The following is a 22,428-nucleotide window of genomic DNA, read 5'->3' as shown; positions in this document are numbered from 1 at the left end:
AGAGCCTAACTACTGTCAATCCCCCACACACAGGTCCGTGGGGATATTGTCAATATGTAAACAGTCTATTGGCCACGCAGAGGGTTGGTCACGGTCTTGTTCACTGCAGTAAATTCTTGGGTTTTTTCTTGCCTTCCTTTGCAGAGGAGCAAAAAATACGAGTAGTAATAGTTGTGAAAACGTATCGTATTTGAAGTGAAATCATTTGAGGCCGTTGCCAACATGCGCTACTCAATTAGGTGTTTTAAACAAATGGCTTTATTGATCCCTTATTTGCTAGTGCAAAGGATCAATCAGTGTCAATATTTTACGCTGGTGTTAGTTAATTCTGTCACTTCATATCACATAAGCATAAATATTAATAATATTTCGAGTGCTTTAGCTCATAAATCACATGCTGCGTGTTTCGAATCATCGCCGACGTCTTCCAAGCGTGTTTCCAAAATACTAAACTGTATCTTCATGGCAGCAAATTATTTTAGATCATTGCACAACTGCATAAATAGGGTCCGGGAAGTTGCGTGAGTTATGGTTTGCACACCTAATCTGAAAGCTTTGATTTTGCGACGTTGCATTCAAAAGACGTGTTGTCAGAAAATCCAACCCAGACGATAAAATGAGGGCAACAGTTTCAGTTTTCAGGGCATTAGACATTTCATTATATTTCGTTTTTAAGTGACACATGACACCAGAACCAAAATACAGAGGGAAAATGCATTGGTTATTAACTGGACTGCTGTGGATTAAGTGAAACTGGGCCTTACCTCTATGACATACATAGAGTGTTCCCCCAGGCAGGGCAGGTCTTCTGTGACCCGTAAATTCTGCACCGTCCAGGGCAGACTCTTCAGCACAGATGCAGCCCTCCTGAAGGCCAAGCACGGACCCTCCATGTCATTGAATTCATGGCTCTCTGCCAGCACTTCAAATGCATCCTGCAGGTGAAGGAATAATTAAGAAAGCAGATCTTATGCACATCTAAAGGATGTAGATTAAAAAGCATAACAAGGCAAAATTGTTGCAAATAAAGGAAGAGAAAACTGGGAAGAAAAAGAGAAGCCAAGTAAAAATATGTCAGGTGTGCATTCACATGCGAGATGCATTGACCTGTAGAAGGAAACCAGACAAAGAGAGAGGTTTCCTCCCCCCCATCCTCTATCAGTACTGGCTGTCTCTGCTCCTGTCCCTGTCACCGTCCCTGTACAGTAGAAACCTGCTGCATGTTGTTTTTCTTCTAGATGACTGGACAGAGACATTAGAGGCTGGCAAACACCAGACAGGAGCCTGTTATTTTCCACTTGTTTACCACAGCCTCCCATGGGGCAAGCCACAGACTTTCTCTGTACAAAGGCAGGATTTTTGGACCCTGGATTGACAGAAAGGAAGGATCTACCACATTTACAGCTCTCTCATTTTGAAATCAGAATCTGCTTTAATCATTATTTCATCATTAAAAATCAAATTGATCAAGAGGCTATGAGTGTTTTTCATCCTGTTGTCTTTTTTTTTTTTTTTACTCATGGGGATTGTTCGCAGACACAGGAAACAAGGCTGATGCAGGCACGTGCATAAATGATGGGTAAATATACTGTACATGTTCAAGTTTGCCATATCCATCAGACAAACTATTAACAGCTGTTTTTAAAAAAAATCTGGTAATTGTTTAAGGAACAACAGTACTCTAATGCCATAATTGGCCACTTTGTACGACAGAAACCGAGCACAGTTCAGTTTTGCACCCTTAATTATACAGAACCAAAACAACTCTGTTCCCAGCACTTTTCTGACATTTTATCAACAAGCTGTTTATTGTTTTTCCAGGAAAAATGCTCAAATTAACTGATAGAAAAAGTAATAAGTGCCCTATATGATTTCATAAAAGTAAAATACACTACCTGGTCACTTTATTAGGAAATCTTAATCATCTTGCTACAGTTACAGAGACGTTAATGAAACAATTACTGACGAGAGTGAAGGGGTAGCACTTTAAAATAATGCCACACACTATTAAGCATTAGTATGTGCTTAACTCATCATTTGTTTATCATTACTCATCCATAATAGTGCATTTATAGATACAGTTATTTTTATCCATCTGTTCCTATACATAGTTACACCATATACAGCTATCAGTGCTATTACATCACCGCTAGTAATAATCATAATCATAGTCATTATATCTGTATTTATAAACGGTGTGTCATTAACAAGGCTCACTTCTCTTTCCCATCACCCGCCAACCAGTGGCTGCAGATGTCTGACTCTTCGTGACTCTTGGTGCTGTTCGAGATCTCTTCCTGATAAAAGGGAGTTTTTCCTTTCTACTGTCATCAAGTGATCCTCATAGGGGATCGTTTGATTGTACAGCTTTCTTTAGTATTGTAGGGTCTTTACTTTGTCATTTAATGTACCTTGAGGGAAATGTTTTGAATTGGCACTACATAAAGAAAGAAAAAGTGAAATGAAACAGATCTTCCAAATACTGCTATGCAACATATAATTTACTTAAAACTAATAGGGTGCCTCGTCTGACTTTAGCAATACTACTTAAGCTCATGCGTGTGCTTTAAGAATTTTTTTTTTGTGGCGTCTTAACTCAAAAAGCTTAGAACGTGGTTAATAAATGGCCACATGGTGGTACAGTCATTGCTAAATCCCAAATAGCCATTCATTATTATTATTAGTATTATTTATATTGGTTCAATCTCTCAGAAACTCTATAGTGGTTTTTAAAAAAAGGGGGAAAGAAAAGGTGGAAAAGGAAAAATACACTTGATCTACATCAGTCACACTCAAGATTTAAGCCTTTAATTAACATTAACAGAATGACGAGAGAGAGAAAAGAGCTCATGAAACAAGTGTCACACTTTCTAATATTGGAGTAAACTGGCACGCAGCAGTACATTTGGCACCATGTTCAGCTGGACCGCTTCACAGTTTGAAGTGATGGGCTACCGTTGCGGAACCAAGCGGAGGAAAACATGTCACCACAGGAAAGTTGGACCATCATCATTATTGCAGTCATTCATTAGCTAAAACAAGCAATGCTGTTGTGTCGGTTATGATAAAACATGTCAAAAGACTCAGAGATGCAGCAGGTTTGGTGCAGTGAGGAGTGAAAAGAGCAGCAGGTGGGACTGGACTCAAAATACTGTGTGTGAATTACTCTTCTTTTAAATATGGATCTCTTTTTCTGAAAAAATAAGATAAGTTTATTGAAGCAACATGGCATTATTCTTTAAAGCACCGTGTGCTTTAAAGATGCTCAAAAAGGCATCATGTAACTTGTCTAGAATGACAAGGAAACATTATTTGATGCAATTATCACGATTAACTCATTTATAGAAGCAGAAGATACAAAATAGAAATGTGTTGCTGCATGGAAGTCCTCTGAGTATTCTTCCTGCCAAAACCCCAAAGCATGTGCTACTAAATCATATAAATGTGATAATTGCCTTGTTTAAAGAAAAATGTTTAGTTTTTCAGCTCATCCCTGTTCTGTCACTATTTTACTGTGCATACCTCCAAAAACAATGCCTTGCTCACTAACTCAAGTGCTGTGTTTTGATATCAAGTCATTGTCTATCTATTGACAGTAATGCAAAACTGAGACAATGTGCAAATCTGCTACCTGTACAAAAAAAGCTTTTATTATATGTCACAGCATGCATTTCCAGCTGCATGTACAAAGGGCAAATCGAATGACTTGAATGAACTGATGCACACTGTGAGTGAAACTGGAGTGCTCAATTAAATTTGTCCATTTGAGTACTCTCTTCGCCACAGCAAGGGCCAGGTTTGCTTAAAAAGATCTGGTTACACGTGACTAAAGTGGCACATTTTTTGACAGACAGGGTCCTGTAGTTTTGAATTCATTTATCACCAAGTGACTTGCACATTTGTAAAGAGTCAAATGTGAGAAAGAAGTTCAATTCAGGATATCTTGGACCAATTACTCTATAAAGCGAGCAAGGTTGTTAGAAATTGCCATATTTAACTGCTAAAGAGCCATTCAGTCACCAACAAGTAATCTGACTCATTGCTACTAAATTCAGTATTACATTACAGTCACAATTATGTTATTACTTTAGTTACAAAATGTCTTCAGTTATCTGCATGAGAAAGTAGGAAGGTGGAAATCAAATTGTGTGTTTTGGTAAAAAAAAATAACGAATGGCTTGTAACGGTATAGTTGGGACAATATGTAATGTAGCATTTATAATTTGGCAAACTCTTGCAAAGCTGTTTTCTATGTAAAACAGGTTTCAAAAGAAGGATGCATGCAGACACCATGCCATTCACAGAGGAATATTTTATTCAGTACATTCACACGTGGAGTTTTTTTACTTTGTTTTTCATTCTAAGCACATTGGTTTTTTCTAATTTCTCACGCATCCATCTGATATGCATCTTAAAAAACACAAAAAAATATTTGTGCCTTTTGGAATCTTTCTTTTTACTGACCTGTGCACTATCAACAACACTTCTGAGTGCTGTGAAGAGGTGTGTAGTGTAATAAAAGGACCACAGATGCTTCTGTTTTCCTTTTTTTATGCACTACCATAAATTTATCCTTTCATATTACATTGTTCAATTCAGCATTAATAAGAAGCTTTTAACTGGGTTATTTTAGGTCAGTTTTTCATATTACACTAACTCTAATGTGTTGCGATACTGCCATTTATGTGGTGCATGAATCAATAATGTTTAAGAATAATAATAAAAGCTGATGCCGCTTTAATATCATATAGCCTATCCATCTTCCACCCACCACCCCCCCTCCAAGGACAGATATTGAAAAGTAAGGAATTTGAAATCCTAGACCTGAACTTTAATGCAGCTCAGTGTTATCAGAGCTCAGGGCAGACCTTCATTTCCTCTCCTCTAGTCAAGGCGCTATCTGAGGTCAATGCATCACCCGCAGTTCTGTGCAGACATGCAGCATCAGGTCAGTGAGCAGCAAGACTTTAGCCCAGCTCACCCAGGAGACGCAATGACCCGTTTACTGCAGCACATGGAAAAAGAATGACCCTTTACAGCACACAAACACACACGCACACGAAGCTAGGTTCTCCTCACAGCATGCGACAAATTGGAAAAGCAAGCTTGTTACTGGATAGGTGAAAGGGCACATTGGTATTGTGCAAGTGTTTAGTGAGAAGGATGTGTTACTAGCAGTTTAAGGAGATGTGTGTGGAACAGTGTTCTGAGGCTACCTGAATCTGACTTGACATAAAATCCACAGGGTAAACTTCAGATTATGTAAAGTGTAAACAAAAGTTAGAAAAGACTTCCTTCATTTCATCATCGAATGAAAAGCAGGGAGGATTCAAAGAAAGCTTTCAAACATCTCGAAGGAATTTTGCATCAAAAAGTGATCAATAATTGTTGGAAAAATGAACACGACTTAAATCAGAAAATATTTAGCAGCTAAAGAGCCAAATATTTCCAAATATTTAGTTGGTGGAGACCAAAACAGAGCTAAAAACAAAGAGGGTACTTTTCTGTATTTTTGCCTCTGTACACCACCACTTCAAACAATCAATATGTGACTGGAGTGTAGACTTACAGCTTTAACTCAAAGGTTTCCTTAGGTTCTCTTCTTATTTCTTGACAAATTCAGCTGATTTTTGAGCAAACTTTTGCGGGTGGAATGGTTGTATCGCACACGTTTTTATTGTCTTGAAATAACAAAAGTTGGGTCTACATGTTTGAATTTTTTGTTCACATGAAGTCAAAAGTACATTCAGGTTTAAATATACACGTACACTCATTTAAATCTTCTGACAAGCGGTGCTGAAGATTCCACAGTGTCTCATAATTTGACACAGCCAAGACCTATTAACTTCTGGTAAGTCACCATGATTGACTGCAAGTGGAAGATTCTCTTTGCTAGAATAAAAAGGATTTATTTAAAATAACTCCCTGGACCGACGTACACAAAGAGTAAGGTCAAGAAAAGTGATGATCTATAAAGGACAATTGTAGATTTATATAAGTAAGGAAGATCTTATGAAGCTATTTCTGAACAACTGCAGATACCAAAGTCATCAGTTCAAACATTTGTATATAAGTAAAATTATAAGTTGTTTAATTGTTTAACCACCTTTCCCAGGTCTGGAAGAAGATCCAAATTGTCACCCTCAGACGAGAGGAAATTGGGTAGAATGTTGAGGAACAGCCCAGGGACTACTAAGTCTCAAACCAGTCATGAACTGGAAACGGCTGAAATACCTCCATCCCTGTCCACAGCGAATTGAGCTTTAGCTCACCATAGACCAGTGGTTCCCAAACTTTTTTTACTAGGCCCCTTGTTAATGGCTACCAAAAGTATCTGATCGAGGTGCAACTCTCTAAGGGACATTTAACTAAATATTGGTGGAGATGTATGTATATATTTGAGCTTGAAAATGGTCCTCAGGGCCCTGAATCATTTACTTCTTTTTCTCTAATTGCACTAAATGACTTAACCACAGTAATAGGCAAGATGAAACCCTCATCATGCTCATTAGAGAAATTACCTCCCTTCGGGACTTTCAATAGCATTGGTCCATTGTTGCTGTCTATTATTAACAGTTCCCTGAAGCAAGGCTGTGTTTCCTTCAATATTAAACATGCTGAGGTAAATCCTTTACTAAAGAAATGTAATCTTGATCCCTGCGCTATTGGTAATTTTCACCATATTTTGTAATTTCCATTTGTCTGCAAATTATTGTAAAAATTGTAGAAAGTCAATTCAGAGCCTTATTATACAGATTGGAGATTTTGTATCCATTTTGTCTGGTTTTCAAAAGCAGTACTTCATTGAGACTATTCTTTTGAAGGTCTATAACATTCATCATATATCATTCGACTTGACCTCAGCACAGTCTTTGATACTGTTGACCATATGATTTTACTAAACAGGGTTATGGTTGGCTGGTATGTGACTTTCCATTAGACTGTTTTCCTTCATGTGTATCTGATAGGACTTTCTCTTTTAGGATAAACAAGTTCTTCTCTGACTTTGCCTCCATAATATGTGGAGTTCCACAAGGTTCAGTCCTGGGACCTTTATTATTTTCTTTCTACATTTTTCATTTGGCATTATTCAGTGTTTTTCTTACATTTCTATGCCAATGACATTCACTTGTATATGTCTTTAAGCTTCAGGTTTTCTACCTGAGTCCACTGTTTACCCGAATTAGGAACTGGCTCCCTGTCTTAAACACCAACAAAACTGAGACAATGATCCTGAATTTTTATCCTAAAATCAGTCAGGATCTTGCTTCTTTTTCATGCAACTGCTATGTCCAGCATTTGAGATATTAGCATAATATTTGGCGTTGATTCACATGTAAAATCTACTTCTCCTTTTCCTTCATGCAAGGAACTCAAGAAAGTTATTTGTGCATCTGTGTTATCGTGTTTATATTACTGTAGTGTTCAGTTAAACAATCTCTTTTAGCCCTTTTTCATTAGTACCTAGTTTCCATTAGATCTGCTCGAAGAATCTCGATGGGGCTTGACTCGTTTTCCATTACACTTAATGTGCGAGGGGTTGTTATAGCAATGCAGCTGAATGTCTTTGTTTTTCTATGTGACATGAACACCACAACATAGGAGGACATCATGGCGATGGTATACCTGCTGCTTGGTGTATGGCTTGTTGTCAGACTCGGGGATCACGGTGTTGTTTTTGTGCAGCCATTTCTCTTGTTTCCACATTTCAAAAATGTTGCTTTGATTTTTGTAAAGGAGATACTCTAGTGTAGCCACTGACTTGCCAATTGGTGTTATGCAGTCTGCTGACATCACATTTTCGGTTCATCTTGGAACTCTTGCCGAGTAGGTACTAAAAAAGTACCTGGTACCAGGTACTGCCACCTAATGGAAAATCCTGACAACTGTGTCGAGCCACACAGAGTTGACCTGAGCAGGTACTAGTGGAAAAGGGCCATTTGATATCTTCAAGTGATACAAAATGCAGTGGCTCTACTTGTACTTGCAAAGACTTTTACACAGAACAAGTCTTTAATCAATGTTCCAAGATACTGGAACGTTCTCTCACTACAGCTGCGTTTAGCTGACTGTGTGAAATCTTAAATATCAGTTTAAAACTTTGGTGTTTAGCCATTTTTTAGTGTAAGTTTTTTTATTGACTGAAACTGTTTTTAAAAGTACTCGTTCATGTCTGTCATTCCATGTCTTAACTTTATTTTGCATTGCTATTAAAGTACTTCATTTTTCTAATTTCTTTTATTCTCTTTTGTTGTATACCACTTGCAACAACGTGTCTATGAAAAGTGCTTTAATAATAAACTTTATGTACTCACTGTATGTACAGTAAGTAGATTATGTACAATTATTTGATCTCCTGCTGAATTTGCAAATTTGCAAACAAATAAACATGTCTCTAACTTTTATGGTAGTTTAATTTTAATGGAACGAGACCGCATAAAACAAATAAAAGAATTAAAGATGTATGCTTAGTAATTATTCCACCCTTGAAAAGGATTAGTTCAAAAAATGTAAAAAAAAACATTCATGCCCATGATAAAGTTTTGACCACAACTGCATAAAAATGGCTCTAATTTCTAGTCATTATATATACAATCATCTCACCTGTGGAAAACTAGAACTTTAAAGTGTCATATACAGAAACACACATAAACATGCACGGAGCCTTGGCACCAGTCTGTCAACTGTCATGTTGTCAAAGCAGCTGTGTGGAATCAGCACTGCAGGCTTAAAAATCCACCCTGCAATTGCGTTCATCTAATTAATGAGGAGTTAAGTCTGATAGGGAGACTTGGTGTGCAGGGACGTTGATATAGCACGCCGATTTACCCCCCATCACCGACTATCATGAACATGCCTGCAAACCATGTTCGCACAGCAGCCCGCCTCACCGCATGCTCAAAAAGAAACCATGAAAGAAGGTCAGAGAACCCACTGAGAAGAGTTTTAACACGATTAGCATCTAAGAGATGGATTTTATCTGTCCCATATCTAATGAATGGGTAGCGGGCACATGCCTCCATCTTTTTTTTTTTTTTCATGTAACATTAAGTTTCATGGTTCGAACAATGAATAAAAAAGAATTTACTTTTTATGCATGCTGTGAAAGAGATGTTTAAGGCATTTTGTAATATTTATTATCTTTAGTCTCTCTAAAACTCTAAAACCAAGCACAGACAGGGCCTCGCTGTTTGCTCCAGCTTTGATCCTCTCTGAGCCGTTTCTTTGTTTCCTCTGTAAGTTGTGAACTCCATCGGGTAAAGGATGTATTCAGTGTGATGCATTTAAGGTTCAGTGCTCCAATATCCCCTCCAAACATCTCCTCATCTGTGACATGTCAGTGTTATCAATGCACTTGAGGTCTTGTACTGCAAGAGAAAGAAGTCAAGATGTTTAGCTTCCCTGCCTCTCTTCCCCTGTGTTTGCTGGTATATATCTGCTTGAGGTTATACACCAGTCAACCAGAGCATTAAATGGCAACTGTACTCTTTAACAGCAGCAGCCAACTTCACCCCATACATCACAAAAATTGCCCGGGAACCAACTCCCAAAACACAAAAAAGAGCCCAAGGTGTTGATCCAGCTTCCAAAATTCCCTATATCTCGATCCAATTAGTATCCAAGCGATGCACAAAAGGGGCCGATAAGTGCACGCATGTGTGCTACCATCAGAAAAAAAATAACCGATGCTCACCCAAGACACAAGTGTTGATTTTTTTTAACACTCTGCATCAGACTTATAGTGAACATATGACAGCAGAAAAATGGAGGCTAAGCAGATAGAAAAAAGAGAGAGTGTAAACTTGACTTATGTGCGTAAGTAAGCTGTGAATTTCCCAGTCACAGCAAGACAGCGAGAGTGGGAGAAAGCACAGGAAGAATGGGTAGGTGGCTAGGGTGGTGTTATACATAAGAAAAGGGCATGTAGAAGTAATGTGGGAGTAAAAGAGTTTGAGGCAGAGATGGTGAGAGATAAGAAGGGAGCAGGGTTGAATAAATCAATAGTGCATGGCTGTGGAATGAAGGGCCGTTTGCTGCCAGCATGTGGTTGACACCTCACTGGGGTGCTGTTGCTGGGACGATGCTCATCCTCTCTTCATGACTCTGACACCACTCTGAACCACCACTTCCTCCTCCTTCACTAACACATACACTGCTCCTCCGGATACGCTCCTTCATCCCTGCTTCCTGAGATCACTGCAGGTTTTCCCACACTTCCTTTGTTTGTCTAACGGATTACCCTATATAGAGAGCTGTAAGAAGAAACTGCATCATTTAAAGCCCCTGGGTGTTGATTATTTGCTTCACCACATTGTATCTTTTCTAAATAAATTGGTTTTGTCCGATTAGAAAAAAAAAAAACAAAGCTTTTGTGTAATAGTGAAATATGACCAACTTTCCTCTGTTATTGTTTGGGTATTACTACAAAAAGTAAGGGTTTTTATTTCAAAAGGGGGATGTTAAGACAAATCCAGATGTTGTTCACCCACAGTGTGCCTCATCATGTGTTGCAGTAGTCAGAAGGGAAGTGAGCAATAGTTTTAAAGTTTAGTAAAAAAATTAATCCCACCCTCTCACAGAAACTGGGATTTAAATGAAATGATGGCTTCCTATCCATTTTTTCACATTATATTTAGTGGTAATGCAACACTCCACAATTCCTGAATAGAATGAACTAATGGGATACTTCCATATTTGGTTCCACCCAAAAATTTCCAAAGAACAACAACAAGATATCAGCCAGTCATGTTACCTGTTGCTCTAATATATCTTCACAGAAGTCATGCCTTCTAAAAATGTTCAACAATTCAGGCATCTTATTAATGTATCCATCCATTTGCTTCCGCTTATCCTTTTCAGGGCTGCAGGGGGCACTCGAGCCTATGCCAGCTGTCATAGGGCGAGAGGCGGGGTACACCCTGGACAGATCGCCAGTCTGTTGCAGGGCTAACACACAAAGACAGACAGCCATTCACACTCACATTCACTCCTATGGGCAATTTGGATTGATCAATTAACCTATCCCTACTAATTGCATGTCTTTGGACTGTGGGAGGAAGCCGGAGTACCTGGGGAGAACCCACGCAAAAGATGCAAACTCCACACAGAAAGACCCCAGCCTGAATTGAACTCAGGACCTTCTTGTGGTGCAACGACAGTGCTAACCACCATGCCGCCGTGCTGCCCTACATGGTGGGGAGCATCACATGTCTGTGTGTTGAAGTATCCTTGGAAAAGATAGTGAACCTTGTAGTGGAAAATCCTTTGAGTGCTCAGTAGACAAGTGGGGTGACCGTGGCTCAGGGGGTTGGGAAGCGTATCTTTTGTTGCTCCTGCTCCAGACACATCTGGCCAATAAGCAGGCTGAACACTCTTACGTGGCTTTTAGTGATGTAATTTGAGCCACTTGGATTTATTCATGTGTAAAAAAAACCAAAACAAAACAAACCACGGGGAAAAGCTACAAGTTTACAAACTCATTAATGCCTTTGGAGCAGATTAAATGAATTATAGGTGGAAAAAAGTCCTTAGATCACTCCCAGGAATTCCCTTTATAACCATTTCCAATGGCGCGTTTGGCATTATCACCTGCATTGTGTCAACTTAGGGAAGGATAACTGTGAGGGATCCAATCCTGCAACTAGTATATGTACCATGAGCAAGCCCAGCATGCCACAGTTCAGGTCCTCTGTTCTCAGTGTTCCTCTTGAGGCCTTTCAGGACATTCAGTAAAACTGAGTTTGGCAGTCCGACTGTAGAATTTGAATCTAAAGTTCAGAAATCTGTGATGCCCCCGATCCTAACCTTCTAACCTTCTTCAGGATTGGTAACTTTGGGCTCTTTCACTGCTGTTTGGTCTCTGGGTCACAGCTGGACACCAGGCACTTATCACCAGTTACAATCCTCGACGGTCGGGTCAGATTGAAACTGATATTTGCAGAAGTTGGAGGTATGTAACAGTCTTTAGAACTTGACCTCCAGGGAGTGATCTGAAAATAGCACCAGCACTCGAACTGGTTTAGACCTGTGCAAGGATATGACCTTGAAGGGAACAGTGGTAAAAACATTAAGTCAGATAATGTTAAAATATGTAATATGCAAATCTTCTGAATAATTGCTAAGGTGCCATAGTGAAGCTCAGATTTTGAGAGTCATGCAAATGCTTGACTGGTAGAGGCTGTCTTTCACTTTTATTTTTGGTTACAAGGTATTATGTTGCTGAGTGACAGTAGCACTGGCTAGCCATGGCACACAGCAGTGTACATACCAAACACAATAACTCGGATTCACAACGACAGTCAATTGACAGTTAATTCCACATAGAAAGGCCCAAGACTGGATTTGAACCCAGGGCCTTCTTCCTGCGACCTTCTTGCAGAGCAAAACACTGCGCCACCATGCCGGCTGCTTTATCATCTGATAATAATGTGAGTGTGTTCTGTAGCTGTTCTGCATATTAACATCCCTTTATAAGAACATTACAAAAGCTTTAGAGTTACAAATTCTCCTTGCCTTTATACAAGCTTCTCCTCTGAGACTATTTGACAACACAGTGCTGCCAGCTGACATCTAACTCGCTAATGAGTAAGAGTGAACTTTTCAAGCACTTGTTATTGAAAACGTCCATGAAGGAGCAACATTGATCCATATTTGGCCACTTTCCATCAATGCAAGGCAGACAATTTAATGCCAAGGCTGCCAACCAACAAATGCCACTGTGCAAATTGTTACATGTTAAGTAACATAATACCTCAGATTCTCAGGATTGGAAGATTGAAATTTCCCTTTGTGACCAGTCACACAGGCATGGAGACTGGTTAGTGACTGCCTGGTAACAGCCAGTAAATAGGAAAAAAATAAGCGTTACTCCACCAGCCTTACTCCCCAAGGTTGCTTGCAGTCACTAGGTAAATTTGGTCACAAAAATGCAAACAAGGTTTCACCAAAAAAACCTCCCTGTAATTGCTTCGGTAGCAGATTGTATTGAAGATGCCCAAATTGCCTGCAAACACAACAAGTGGATATTATACATGGTTATGCTCAGGATATGTCAGCCCATTTCTACTTGAAATGCCTTTTGGTTAAACTTTCAGCAAGGAATTTGCATTTGCACTGTTACATTTTTATATAGCTTTAATGCACATAAATAACAGCTGCATGTTTAAGTGAAAATAAATGGATGGGGGTTTTTGCGCTAGTAAAGTTGTGGAGTTGTATTTTGTCTCGCACCAATTATATCGTCAGTTATATAGTTATCGCAAATTTTCAAATATATGTCGTGATAAATATTTTTGGCCATATTGCCCTGCTCTAATACTGACCACTGCAGACCGGGAACACCCCACAAGAGCTGGAGATTTGGAGATGCTCTGACCCAGTCGTCTAGCCATCACAGTTTGGCTCTCATCAGACTTGCTCAAATCCTCATGCTTGTCCATTTTTCCTGCTTCTAACAAATCAACTTTCAGGGCAAAATGTTCGCTTTCTCCCTAATATATCCCACCCACTAACAGGTGCTGTGATTAAGAGATAATCAGTGTTATTCACGTCATCTGTCAGTGGGCATTATGTCATGTCTGATTGGTGTAGTTGTTACCACAGTCGGGTTCATAGTCAGTACTGGTATCAAGGGCAAAAGTCCTAATTCACACACTCAAAGGCTTTTTCATTAGATGGGTATTCACAAGGTTACATCATTACTGCCCCTTGCAATCAGGCAGACAGCAGGACCAATCAAGGATTACGTCACCAATGTGGATCAATAGCTTGCTGCTCTTTAGCACTGTCACTACAGGTGATTGGTTTCCAGTCACGGGACAAGGCAAAATTTTATTATTAGTATTGTTATTTCGCTACAATTTGGATAGTTAAAATATTTCTTAACTATGGGGAGTTGTACCTGTGGTTTTCCTCAGGTCCACAGCTAGAACAACCTTTTACTTTAATCAGAAATTCTGCTTTGATGTGGCCTTCCTTATGCAGAGATAATGAGTTAATCCCTGTGATAGGGAAATTGAGTGGGATTGCTAATTATGCAGTTAATGCTGTGGAAAGAATTGGGGAGATAAGAAATTGAACAGCAACGCTCCCCAGGTGAGACGCAGGTGGGTATGCACATCTGTAACTGCTCGTCCATGTGGGAAAACACATGTGCTTTTGTGCGTGTGTGTTAGAAGGTTGCAGCACACGCATGAACGTACATGCGGGCCAATATCCATACACGTGTGTGCATCTTTTATGTACATTTGCCATCAGTGGGAAGTAAAGAGTCATTATGAAACAGATGCTCCACAGGCCCTCTGCGAGCTGTACTTAATACGTCTTACGGAAACTCATCAGTGGGTCTCCGCAGTCCCACATAAACACACACATAGCCACTCAGTTTACGGTAATATTGCACATTTTAAAACTTCAAATTCATATTCACATCCAGTTTTAGTTACAAAAAAGTCCTTCTGTGACAGCCCCAAAAAAGAAAAGAGGAAATAAATAATGATGTGTTTCTGCATACATTCTCCATTTCTTCTTTTAAGTTCCTTTAGGTCACAGTAGCACTATTAAATTTAGAAGTAATTGCTATTTTCATTATGGATTAATCTGCCATTCATTACATGGCAAATTACTTGTGAGATTCATTGTTTAGCCTACAAAATGTCAGACAATGTTGCTCAGAAGTTAGAAGGCCCCAACTCAAGCTCTTTAAACTGTTTTCTCTGAGCAAGGGTCAGAACCCCAAATGCGTTCCACTCGACAATAGCTGACAAAGTTTGGTAAATGCAATGTTTGTTGACACTGGCTTGTTTCTGTTTTCTGACTGATGCTCTCAACACCTACATTGCTGTTATTAATGCAACATCGTTTCTTCCTTTCACACTCATCAACACTTACGCCAATTAACTACTTTCCCATTCTGTTGGGTACCCTGAGCGAACCCTTCTTCAGCAGCCCAATTTACCCACCCCTCTGTCCTTCCCTCCTTCACCCGCCCACACCAGATGGCGAAGGGATAGATCCATCATCGCTTGTGAGGGGTGTCACGTCCACTGCCCATTTCAGCGTAACGCAGTGCCTCTGGGCGTGTCCGTGCCAGCCCCCGTGCCAGGGTTCGCAGGCATGTCAGCTGTTGCACCTCGAACGTGCCGCAGCTGCAGATGCTACTCATTTGCAGGTTAATGTATTTTGGGGGAGAGCTGTGTCAGAGCGCCCGTGAGTGAAGCAAGCCAGCCATCCAATTAGAGCAGAACAGATTAGGGGAGCTTTTTACATTGCAAAGTAAGAGCGACGAGCCTCTGGTGGCTCAACATGTAAAAGCGTGGTTCAGAGTGAGGCCGGAGAAGCAATTTCCCACCGTGAAAATCTTGTTGTTGTTCTTTGTGGTGGTCCGTCTCTGGCAGGCATATTGAGACACCGTGGACACGGGTGTGGGTGTTGTAGCTTCTGGCGATGCAGCCAAGGTGTCCTGTGTGCAAAAGAAAATAACCGGAGAAGCATGAACCAAACACGCACTGTCATAAAGTGCGTTAATTTCTCAGCCCAAATTGTTGACAGGCTAAATGTGTAAATGTGTGTGAGGCTATTCCTGACGAGCGCAGAGCCAAGAGTTCAAATTGAATTACATAAAAACGTAGCCATTTGCCTTGGAGAAGTTATTTTTATGACTGTGTCTCCAGGGCAACAGGCTAATGACACTCATCTCACAGTCTGGTGGCATCCAAATCCATTATGCTGCCTAACCCGTGGCATTACAAATCTGCTTGCCATCATCCAATTTGCCTCCTGTAAATTGCCTTTTCATTCTATAAGAAATGGTTTCCCATTTGTAATATATGTGTCAAAAGGATTACCAATGTAATATTAATATTCTTGGAGACAATTAGACATCACAAAAAGGGAACATTGTGTCCATAAAATTGCCTGTGGATTTGGCAGGAGAGTGACACAGAGAGGGGAGGAAGAGGAGGAAAGATGGAGGAGATTGTCACCACAGAGCGTTGACTGGTACCGATGCTGCAGGAGGAACAGTGGCGTCTTGAACAGATAATGAAAAGGAGTAGTACCTCTCACACTCCTGGGCTGCATCAACAGCTAAGGGATTTTTTTTTTTTTAAAAACGTTCATCATTTATTCTCTGCCAGGAGCCTTTCCTGTTCTCCAAAAAAAAAAAAATTGAATAACTTTGAATATATTTCACGGTGAAAATTTTCTGCCAATCAAAAGTGAAACTCTCTGTTTTCCTTCTAAATACAACACGGGTGTTCTTCATCACTTTTCCACCTCAGCTGCAGCTCGTTTAATCCAATATGAGACTGTGGGTCCATGGAGACCCAAAAAAAAAAAAAAGCGGCTGTGCATCAGCATGCAGAGGTTGGTTCCCCCCCTCCCATCTGGGCTCGGTTATTACACAGGCCTTTAACTGTGTGGAAGTTAAAGCTCACACACTGATCTCAGAGGCGCCGTATCCCCTCCTGGCTTTCTCTCCAGCGTTCTCTCCACCTTTGCTGTGTGGCTTTAGATGTTACTAAACTAATGTGTGCAGTCTGCACACTGGGGCCTCATTTCTTCGCACACCATCTGCTGAGATGAAAAGGTACGGCAAGAATCGCAGAACCTCTACGCTGTGAAGCGTAGAGACACTTCCGGGCCTGCTCCTCCCCTCCACGTTAACGTCTGTCACACGGTCAGATGAGGCCACTTGGGTGAGTTAATAAAAGCCACTTGATCCAACGTGCACCACAAAGGTCACAGAGGTCGTACCTCATAAGGGAAACTGCTTGGCCTTTTGCGCACACGCTAACCCACAAACATCATCCCCAGCCCACCTATCTCCTAAGCATGAAGGCAGACACACGTTCACAATCTCCCTAGCACCTGCTTCCACTTTTATTCCTTTTGAAGCAAACTATCCTCACATCTTACCACATCTCCACTCAAACACACTAAACAGCTTCTCTGCGAGCCAGGAAGTAATAGAAAATATTACATTTCAATGGGCTCAATACTTAAAATTCCTCCCTGACTTGCTGCAGAATATTTATGATAGCGAAAAACACATTGCATCTTCAGACTATCATGACGAGCCGCAGGCAAATGTGCCCAAGAAGTAGCCTGTTTGGGGAATATTTTATCTCCTCCTGGTAGCTCCTTAAATGGATTTATCACTCATAAAAAACAATCTACTGGAAGCACCACACGCATAAATGCCACTGCGCGTTAACTCGTTTGCTTCAGAGAGGAGCTGCATCACAAAACAAGCAAGAGGAACGGGGCCTCGCCGGTTACCTGGGGAGATGGGTCAATAAATGTCAGCGTGGCATCATTAGCCTCGTCTCCTAATGACGCAGCAAGACAAGAGTCGTGCCATTGATGCGCCACGCTTACGTGGGCCCCGAGGAAACACTGCCACAGCAGTCTCTCACGTGGAGGCACAAACACGGCAGATTTCATTGTGACCATTAAGGCCGTCACAGGCTGTTAGGAGAAAGCATAGATGGACCCTGGCAAACTGGCAGAACTTGACTGTGGGGGGGTTTTTTTCGCTTTGTTTTGTTTTTTACCCCTCCTGCTCCACGGTGGAAGAAAAAGAAGACAGCATATTTCTTTATTTTGGATACATATGCCGCCAAGCTCTCGTAGAGCCATTCACAGGGGGAAAATATGTGCGTCTGTGAGCATGTGTATGTGTCTGTGTTAGTGGGCTGCTCTGAGCCCTGACATCCAGCTGATGGGTTCATTTGACACTCCTACGCAATATGGAGGATGTTTCTCTTGCTATCAGCGAGGTGAAGTGCAGTAATATGAGCAGAGACAGAGGGAGAGTTAGTGTCCTTTTTATATGAGCTCCCTGTTAGGGGGTTGACGTTATAGATTTGCAGTGGCAGGAAAAACCTAAATGCAATATATCCAATGTATACCTTCACAATATGAGTGTATTTCTTTTCTTTTTTTTTCAATGTATCACATTAGTCCACACACAAATCTTTTTTACGCACAAACAAATTCTTTTTACACATACAAATCCTGATTTACAAGTACAAAGCTGATTTGCAAGTACAAAATATTTATGGCCACATTTTGAGCCCATACAACGGACCGGCAACGCATTTCAACGGACCAGTAACCCATGGCAACACATGGCAATGCATGGCAACGCATGACAACGCATGGCAATGGACCGGTAACCCATGGCAACCCATGGCAACGCATGGTAACGCATGGCAACGCATGGCAACGGACCGGTAACCCATGGCAACGCATGGCAACGGACCGGTAACCCATGGCAATGCATGGCAACGGACCGGTAACCCATGGCAACGCATGGCAATGCATGGCAACAGACCGGTAACCCATGGCAACGGACCGGCAACGGACCGGCAACGCATGGCAACGGACCGGCAACCCATGGCAACCCATGGCAACGCATGGCAACGCATGGCAACAGACCGGTAACCCATGGCAACGCATGGCAACGGACCGGCAATGGACCGGCAATGGACCGGCAACGCATGGCAATGCATGGCAACACACGGCAACGGACCGGTAAGTTGTTTTTCAGTACGTAATCATATCCGGTTTTGTTTGTAGTGCCATCTAGTGCTAAACACTTATTAGCCATTGTGCCTGATTTGCAACACACAAACCTGTATAAGGTGTCTGGTCTCCACAGCAACAGGTTTCCCCTCTCTCATGCTGTCAGTGAACCAGCTGATGTCCAAAACGTGCATGACGGGCAGATTCTTCACAGGCCCTCCTTTTAGCCACGCCCAAAGAGATGAGGCCTGGCTATCCTCCGACACCACGTGAGTCACCACATCGCTGTGGGGAAGTGGAAAAAGAGCCGTTTCAGAGCACGTTTGGCAAATTCTATACAGCGAATGCCGGAATAATATATATATATATATATATATATATATATATATATATATATATATATATTTCTGCTCCAAGAATATTCATATTCTCATTTCAGAGACCTTAAAATCTATTGCTTTTTTTTTATTATTGCAATTGATAAAAAAAAAATATGCTACGGTTTGCCCGGGTTGGTTGAAAATAGTATAATGGTGGTGGTGAGAACGAAACACCACAGAACCAAAAGAAACATTTAAAACAAGCTAAAATGCTGAGAGGAACTGCAGAAATCCTGTTATTACATGCAGAAATGCAAACTGTGTCAAAATCTAAGCAGCCTCTTGTGTTTAGGGTTATTATAGTGAAGTAACACTTAACTCAAGACTAAAAATGTAAAATGGGTTTTTAAAACTAATAAACTGTTGGATCCTGTGTAGTATTTTTCTGTAGATCAGGTCATCAAACATATCATATTAGCAAAAGCCAAAACTAACACTGAACTAATAAAAACTCAACTAAAACTGAACAATAAGCGCTAAACTGAAATAGACAAACTAGAACTGAACTGACCTGAACAACTTTTTTCACATTTTTGAAGTGGAAACACTACTTTGTGAATTTTTGGACATGGAAATCACAGATTAACTCAAGATGTGATACTAACACAACACGCTACTTTTGCCCCTCTGAGTTTCTTCTCCTTCACTAAAGGTTAGCTTAGCATCACATTCAATTGTTAAGCACCACCACAGGTTTAATGAAGTCGTGACTCTGGTAAGTTAAATATAAAATATAACATAAATACCTTGCAACAATAGTTTAACTGCAGAATGGCATGGACACTCTGCAACTTTTCTTTTATACTGGAATACAACCAGAATACAACCAACGAATTGCCTATTACAAAGAAGCACATCGCACCAGTGCAGATTGCCTCAGACTGATTGCAACATGATTACAATCTGCCTCTCTGTTTAAAAACCGAATAGCTGTTATTTGGAAACCTTTGCCAATCTGTCTGAGAGTGGTTGCAGTGTGTTCAAATAACAGGCAGCTGTTTGGAGAAAGGTTGCCTCCCACCAGGTGACCTTTGCAACACTTTAAACCAGGGGTGTCAAACTCCGGTGCTTGAGGGCCAGCATCCTGCCTGTTTTTGAGATATCCCTAATTTGCATGTTATCCAAATTTGACCAAGAACCAGTGACATATCATCTTTCATGAATTTTAGCTAATCTTTGACAAACATTTTCTAACCACAAACAACAACAAAAATCACAAAAGCAAATGTCAAAACTGAACGACACGGGAGCTTTCTGGGACTTTTTATGGATTAGTAGGATTGCTTCACGGGATGCCTTCATCTTATTTGATCGAAAGGTTTCCTTCGCTGCTTGTCTTAACAAAAAAATGTTCACGTCTAGGACTCGGCAGCTTTTAGAAAGAGCAAGGGGTGCAAGCGAAGCTTTTGAAATGCAGCTCAGATGTCAGCATTGCAGTCTAACTTGTGTCATTCTGGGATCGACACTGGGTAAACAACAATCACCACAGACCCCCAGTGCCTCTCTCGATTGTTTGATAGCTGAACTCATTCAGCCAGTGCATCTCCACCGAGACCATCTCAACAGGCTTTTTATCAAGGCCTCCTCCCCTGTGCTTCCTGCCTCAGAATATACAACCAAACCCAATCAGGCTGCCCAGCTGTGCATAATCACACTCGGCATGCTCCTCCTCTTCTTCTTCTCTCTTAGCATGGATAAAACGGTGGAAAGACTCCTTATGGGAGGTCCCAGCAGAGCTCAGACTGAAGCCTAATTGGTCAAATCACTGGCAGTCTGGCCACTGATTGTTAGTGTTTTGCAGAAAAATCCTCCTTGTCCTCAGTGCAAAGACATGCTGAAGGAGCTTCTCAAACAGACACATTTGAGCGGCACAACTATGATCTCCAAAGGCTCAACGTGAATGATTGTCTAACCACAGTCATCAATATTTGGCTCTTGGGTTGCTTTCTCTCAAAAATCAAAGTGGTTTGAATTGTCTATTTGGACCGAGACTTAAGATTATGAAGAAAAAAAACACTCTTTTCCTTCAAACTATGTTTGTATATCCCCAAAATTCAGACCCTTATCTTAATATGTAGCTGAACAGAATGTGAAATGGCAGATTGACATGCAAATGAGCAAGAAAGCAAAGCCAGAACCAGACTGTTCTTCCCTGAATCACTGGGACTCTGAGCTCAGACACAAGGACAGGCCAAAGTCAATGGGCTTTGATATGGAGAACTCTCTTGAGTCATCTTTGTGCCCAGTTCCTGTCAGCAGCTTCCCTCTGTCCTTTCCAAAAGTGAAAACAAGCTAATCAAAGACTGCGAATGCCCGGAACAGACTTTTACACCACAGTGAGGTTTTTGTTTGCATATACATGATCAGTAGTGCAATATATTTTCATTATAATGATAAAATAAATGCATCAAAGAGATAAGCTGTGGACTTGGCTAATTTGATTTAGAGTTTTATCTAACTTGTTTGTTGATAAGAAGCCTAAATAAGCTTTTTAAAATACAAACTGTTATTTTTAACTGAATGAACAGAGGCGTAGTTATGGAGCAGGTCTCTGTACCCACCTAAAAGGAACTATCTGTAATAAAATCTGAAAATAGTCTTGGAGTTCACCATTACACCATTACGGTGTTTGCTTTGTCCATCCAAAAGTCCAAATATCTTAATTATGATCGCTACTGGAAGGAAAATAATTTTTCTTTTATTAATCCACATTTAAAAAGCTGGAGCGCTGAAAGGTTAGTCTTAAATAAAGTATAAATAGATTAGATCAGTGCACTGTATTCCCTGTGGGACCCTGACGCCATGAGAATGGTGTCAACCTTTAAATGTAGGAAATGCACATGAGGAGAGGAAGCTATAAGAGGAAGATATTTTTATAGTACTTTTCAAGCAATGGCAGTTGTTCGAGGCTCTTTGCCTAGTCTGTCTCTGATGGCGAAATGGCCTGAAAATGTCAGCTGACAATATAGTAACCATCCAAAACACAGTGCTCAGTAATATAGTAACTGCAGGGCATCAATCCAACTTATTTATTCAAGAACTATTTGTTGCAAATCTACAATGCAATACAATAACTTTATTTATAGAGCACATTTAAAAACCAACGGTAGATCTAGGTGTGACCTACTCTTAAAACAAAAACTAGTGAAAAATGTTAAATGTATTGCTAAAGTAACTCCTGCCATCACTCCAAATAACTGACAACTTTTTTTATATAAATAAAAATATCTCTTATTGAAATAAAAGCTGGAGAGAAGCATAGTAATTGACCAAGCCATGACTTCCAAAGTGCATTTCAAGAACACACGATACAGTATATGTAGTTGTATGACAATAACTTTTAAAAAGAGACTACACTCAACCCAGCTGCCATCACCACCTCCATGCTCCTCGATTCATTTATGTCCATATCTTTTTGGATGTTGACACAACTTTTGTAGTTTTGACACAAGGAGGAGAGAGAAAGACTGGGAAGCACTGCAAAACTGTAGTATAGCCGCAGAATTCCTCCTGCTACCTT

General features: G+C 40.6%; 1 protein-coding gene across 1 annotated transcript in view; it reads right to left on the bottom strand.

Annotated features, from left to right (window-relative positions):
• Window positions 1-22,428, bottom strand: part of dntt (deoxynucleotidyltransferase, terminal) — a 106,303-nt gene that overhangs the window by 79,651 nt on the left and 4,224 nt on the right. The window contains exons 2-4 of the mRNA XM_004554552.3: window positions 18,639-18,813; window positions 15,350-15,460; window positions 765-935 (exon numbers count right to left, since the gene is read on the bottom strand). Coding sequence (XP_004554609.3) covers window positions 765-935; window positions 15,350-15,460; window positions 18,639-18,813 — 457 coding nt within the window. The remainder of the gene's footprint in view (window positions 1-764; window positions 936-15,349; window positions 15,461-18,638; window positions 18,814-22,428) is intronic.

This window comes from Maylandia zebra, linkage group LG13 (genome assembly GCF_041146795.1).
Source record: "Maylandia zebra isolate NMK-2024a linkage group LG13, Mzebra_GT3a, whole genome shotgun sequence".
NCBI lineage: Eukaryota > Metazoa > Chordata > Actinopteri > Cichliformes > Cichlidae > Maylandia > Maylandia zebra.
This window is presented reverse-complemented; position numbering and strand designations above follow the sequence as displayed.